A 6,000-nucleotide genomic window follows, 5' to 3' on the forward strand; every position below is an offset into this window, starting at 1 on the left:
GGCACAAAAATATATTTATTTTAAAAAAAGTCATTTTAAAGAAAGTTTTTATAGTTTCTTTTCAAATGGTTTTTATAGTGTAACGTTTTGTTTGCTATAATTCTTTTGACAAATAATTTTTTAAAAGAAATATTCAAATAAAAAATTGGTTTGAATAGCATATCATAACAATAACATAGAAACATAGAAAAAGTCTTCGTAGCAATCAACAAGAATACAATAACAAGTAAACTATTTCCAAATGTATGATTATTTGAAGTTGTTGTTTTTACTAAATGAAATGTTCATTAGGTTCTATCAAGTTGAATAAATTTGAGTTTGTGACTGTAACACATATTGAGAGAGAGGGAGGCCACATCGTAATATTCTTTTTAAAGCTAGAGATACTTTTTTGGGAAAATAGTCACTTTGGTCCTTGAATGAGTGACGAGTAGTCACAATAGTCCCTCAATGTATCAAAATAGTCCATAATTGTGCACTTTGTTAGTCAAAATAGTCCTTGATATTAAAATATTTCGTAATATTTTCATATTAGTCTTTCAATAGACTTACTTATTGTCATATTAATCATTATACGTACTTACTTATTGTCATTTTATTCCTTATATCAAAAGAGTTATTGTGAGTATTAAGGGTTTATTTAAGCTTTAGGGACTATTTTGATTAACAAAGTGGATAATCAGGGACTATTTTGAAATTTTGATACATTAAAAGACTATTGTAACTACTTGTCACACATTCAGGGACCAAAGTGACTATTACCCCGATACTTTTTGTACCAAAACAAAAGCTAGAGATACTTTAGTAAATTTTCCTATAAAAAATAGTTTTTTTTTAGGGTGCGTCACACGTAACTCTACCACAACCCTCCATCCCTATAAAACCCTTTTTCAGTTGTCTCTCATTATAAAATCCTTTATAAAATTTTACATGTATTAATGATTTTTTTTTACAAAATTACCCTATTTATTTTACCATCGAGTAACTTAAATACATCATCTCACTTATGATATTAATAATATTATGGAGTGTTCTCTCTGGTCTCATATACAAACGAATAAATTTTTTAAATTCATTGAATAACTTATGTATATAGCTTACATTATAAACCAAATGCATTAATTATTCAATGAATATGGAAAAAGAATCTTTGTTTATATATAAGACCGGTGGAAGAAAATATATAAAGCTAATACTCATTTCAGATAAATTTGTTACTCTAACAACAAAGGAATGGTCTATCCCTTCAAAAGAGAAAATAATGGAATAATCTAAGCCACTTGGATCCCTTAAGCAACCGGTTAGGGCTTATTCCTAACTCGTGTGTGAAGAAAATTCGGTTGCAAGGAAAAACTCACCTCACGTGTCCTGTTCTTCAGCAGAGATTATTGGTTATTGAAAACTGCATTAGAAACTTCACACCAAAATAAGGAACAATATTTTCTCTTAAAAAAAGAACTAGAATATTTTTGGAAGAAGGAACATGAACAAACTTAGAATTTTTCCGAATTACTTTAAATGATTTTCTGTAAACATTTAAATGGATAATCATTTTAGATTGAACTTTTGAACCAAAATACACGACTGAAGTTTGACACCAGCAACTGAAGTGTTGAAATTTTTCTTAACTGGTTTGAAAATCAAGCTCTTAAAATTGAATATGACAAAATTTGAATTGACTCTTGTCTGGAATTCATTGGAGGCTGATAAAGTATGTTTGAAATTCCAGCTTTTTAATTTTGTATAAAGTTGGTTTGAAATGGAGTTGACAAAGTCACGCAGTTAAACAATAATATATCGATAATAGTTTGATCAAAATTAGACGGTTATAATTTAACTTTGGTATTGTACGAATTACATAACAAAAATTTGTTTTTTCTAGAGTGTCCTATCAAGATTAGACGGATTCTAAAGTTATGACTACGAGAATGTGCAAAAAGCGCGCGGTTAAAATTAAGATTATATACTCCCTCCGTCTCATAAAGAGTAAGCCATCATTTAACAATTTCACACAAATTAAAAAAACAAATAAATCAAATAGAAAGAAAAATAGTTTTACTTACTTTTATCAAATATTAATGCATTCACAATTGTCTTAAATTTAAAATGGAAGATATTGAATTGCAAATGATACAAAGGGTAATTGAAAAAAATTAATTATTATTGTATTAAAAATCTAAAATGTTCATTCTCTGTAATTAATTTTGAATGATAATAAAAAAGTTCTATTTCACGTGAGTTAGCTTATTTGATAGAGACATACATAATATATAGGGGTTGAGGTTCAAACCTCGAACACCTCACTTATTCATCTTACGAGTGAATTTCTATCCACTAGATTAAAAAAATATTCTTCACTAAATGCTAAAACATCAGATATATATACCTTGTCAATGGAAGATATCATATCATGTTAGGTTAAAGTCCTTGTAAAAAATGCATGTGTTTTGAAATTATATAAGAGAACAAATAAAACGATGGAGACAGCACAAGCTGTAGAATCTACTAACCATGGTTGAAAAACCTTTCTTGATGTTAACCATAAGGCAAACACAATTCTAAATTTTTTCTTATATATGGGATCGGTGGGAGTATTAATCAAACAGAAGAGTTTTCTTCACCTCTAACATGAATTCGAATGTATACATCCAGAAAGAAAGAAAAAAAACCATTATTTTCTACCGTCTAAAAGTGCACATTCGGACAATTATATCGTCCGAAAGGGCGCTTCAGGAAACATAGAGTTTTTAGTAGTGATTAAATGCCGTGGGATTTGTATACCAAAATGCACAGCCCCTCATATCTACACTGTCTTGTATATGATCATGATGTTGACTAGAAAACATTTTCATGCTTCAAATGTCAATGCCGTGTGATTTGGTATGTTTGTACAGTCCAATACTTTAGTATAAAAACCACCTAATGTGTCTAGTATTTTATCAGTGAATGTTTCACCTTAAATTATTAACATACAATGAAGTCTCTTTTCCTTTATTCTTTGTTCTTTTCCACATTTACTACATGTTTTTCTTTAGTTCAACCAAGGTGTCATCAAGATGAAAGCCATGCCTTGTTACAATTCAAGGAAGGCTTTGTAATTAGAAAGTTTGCTTCTCACAATTCTCTCAGTTATCCTAAAATTTCATCTTGGAATTCAACCATAGATTGTTGCTCATGGGATGGAATTCGATGCGATGAGAACACAAATCATGTCATTAGCATTGATCTTAGTAGCAGCCAGCTCTATGGTAAAATTCATGCTAATAGCAGTCTTTTTCGCCTTGTGCACCTTCGAGTTCTTGATCTTGCAGATAATGACTTCAAATACTCTCGAATCCCATCTAGGATAGGCGAGCTTTCGCAGATAAAATATTTAAACCTTTCTCGTACCAAACTTTTCGGAGAAATTCCACCGGAAATTTCAAAATTATCCAATTTGTTGTCTCTTGATCTAGGCAACAATTTTGCTGAACCAATTTCAGGAGGTGGAATCGGTTTGTTGCAACTCGAATTGTCTAGTCTCAGAAGCATAATTCAAAACTCAACAAAACTTGAGATACTTTATCTTAGTTCTGTGACTATTTCGTCTACTTTACCAAACACACTCACAAATCTAACTTCGTTGAAAGTACTATCTCTTTACAATTGTGAATTGTATGGTGAATTTCCGGTCGGAATTTTTCATCTTCCAAAATTGAGATATTTGGATTTGAGAGATAACCAAAATCTCAAAGGTAGGTTGCCGGAGTTTCGATCTAATGCACTCACCCAAATAGGACTTGATGCCACTAGCTTCTATGGTACAATACCAGAATCCATTGGAAAACTTGGTTCTTTAAAAGTACTATCAATTTCAAATTGCAATTTTTTTGGTCCTATTCCTTCTTCACTTGGCAACCTAACTCAGCTCACATTCATAAAACTCGGATATAACAAATTTAGAGGAGACCCTTCTGCATCCCTAACAAATCTCACCAAACTAAGCTACTTGTGTCTAGGTTTCAATGAATTTACTATGAAGGCAATCTCTTGGATAGGTAAGGTGTCATCGATCACTTACTTAGATCTATCTGAAGTGAGTATTGGCAGCGATATACCATTATCTTTCGCAAACCTCACCCAGCTGCAATATTTACGTGTAGAAAATAGCAATTTAAGGGGTGAAATTCCATCTTGGATAATGAACCTAACCGATTTAGCATACTTGAACCTCGAACATAATAGCCTTCATGGTGAAATCCCCGAGTGTTTCTTTAGACTTGAGAATCTTGAAAGTCTCTCCTTAAGCACTAATTTCTTGCATGGAAAGCTAGAGCTTGACATCTTTCTCAAGTTCAAAAAGTTAACTTTTCTAAATTTATCGTTCAACAAATTGTCATTGCTCGGTGGAAAACGTTCTTCCAATGTGACTGATTCTCGAATCCATGTTTTACAATTGGCTTCATGCAATTTGGTTGAGATTCCGACATTTATAAGAGATCTTAGTGATCTAGGATGTATTATCTTGTCAAACAACAGTATAACCTCGCTACCTAGTTGGTTGTGGAGAAAAACAAGTCTACAAAGCTTAACTGTTTCCCACGGTTCATTGACAGGAGAAATATCCTCGTCCATATGCAATCTCAAATCACTCATGCATCTTGATTTATCGTTCAACAATTTAAGCGGCAATGTTCCTTCATGTCTAGGTAACTTTAGCCAATCTCTAGAAATTTTGATGCTAAAAGGAAACAAATTATCTGGTCTCATTCCTCAAACATATCTGACTCATAATTCCCTTCAGATGATTGATCTCAGCAACAATAATCTGCAGGGTCAGTTGCCAAGAGCATTGGTCAACTGCAGAAGGCTAGAGTTCTTTGATGTTAGCCATAACAATATCAAAGATTTGTTTCCATTCTGGCTGGGAGCTATACCTGAGTTGAAGGTATTGGCTTTGCGTGGCAACGAATTTCATGGATCAATAAATTGCCCTAGGATTGGAAACATGCCATGCTCATTTTCCAAACTTCACATCATTGATCTTTCTTTCAATAAATTCTCTGGAAGTTTGCCTTTAGAAATGATTCAGAACTGGAAATCAATGAAAGCTTCCAACACAAGTCAATTACAGTACGAGCAGTGGCGACTTTTCTTCCGGACCCAGCAGAAAGGACAATCTTGGACAGAAACAAACACTTATTCGTTCACAATGTCAAACAAAGGGTTGGTGATGGTTTATGAGAGGCTTCAAGAGTTTTATAAAATGATAGCCATTGATATTTCAAGCAACCAAATAAGTGGAGAGATACCAAGACCGATAGGCGAATTGAAGGGTCTTGTGTTGCTCAACTTGTCAAATAACATCCTTACTGGCAACATACCATCTTCCTTAGGGAAGCTTTCAAACCTTGAAGCATTGGATCTTTCTTTCAACAATCTGTCGGGAAAGATTCCTCAACAGTTGACACAACTTACCTTTTTGGAGTTCCTTAATGTGTCCTTCAACAATCTCTCAGGTCCTATACCGCAGAATCAGCAGTTCGCTACATTTCAAGATAATTCATTCGAGGGTAACCAAGGTCTGTGCGGGGATCAATTGTCGAAGAAGTGTATCGATCATGCAGGGACTTCTTTTTCACCACCTTCTGCCTCTGACGATGACCATGATGACTCAGAATCTTTCTTTGAATTTGACTGGAAAGTAAGTCTGATTGGCTATGCAGGTGGTCTTGTTGCAGGAGTGGCATTGGGAATCACTTTCAGCCCACAGGTACTTGGATGGATTCAAAGGGTCTTTTGAGTTGAAAGCAAAAGGACTCTCTTTCTTTTGTATTTACGGATCTTATATGTTCCTGTTTCGTTTTCTTGTGATTGCCTGAAGTAAGTGTGTGCTTTGTTTATAAAGGTTATTTGAAATGTTTGTAACAAAGGTAATAAATTAGTTGTAATTCAGCTAGAGTTAGATACAAACTTGAGTCAGAGTCCTATAAGTATGAGACTTGTAATCGTCATTTACCT

General features: G+C 33.3%; 1 protein-coding gene across 1 annotated transcript; it reads left to right on the forward strand.

Annotated features, from left to right (window-relative positions):
* The first annotated feature begins 2,938 nt into the window (after positions 1–2,938).
* LOC146903903 (receptor-like protein 6) lies at positions 2,939–6,000 on the forward strand. The gene has a single exon (XM_085727115.1). The coding sequence runs from the start codon at positions 2,975–2,977 to the stop codon at positions 5,780–5,782; it is 2,808 nt and encodes a 935-aa protein (XP_085583241.1). The 5' UTR covers positions 2,939–2,974; the 3' UTR covers positions 5,783–6,000.

This window comes from Medicago sativa, chromosome 7 (assembly GCF_051527215.1).
Source record: "Medicago sativa cultivar Bolivia chromosome 7, Bolivia_mono, whole genome shotgun sequence".
Classification (NCBI taxonomy): domain Eukaryota; kingdom Viridiplantae; phylum Streptophyta; class Magnoliopsida; order Fabales; family Fabaceae; genus Medicago; species Medicago sativa.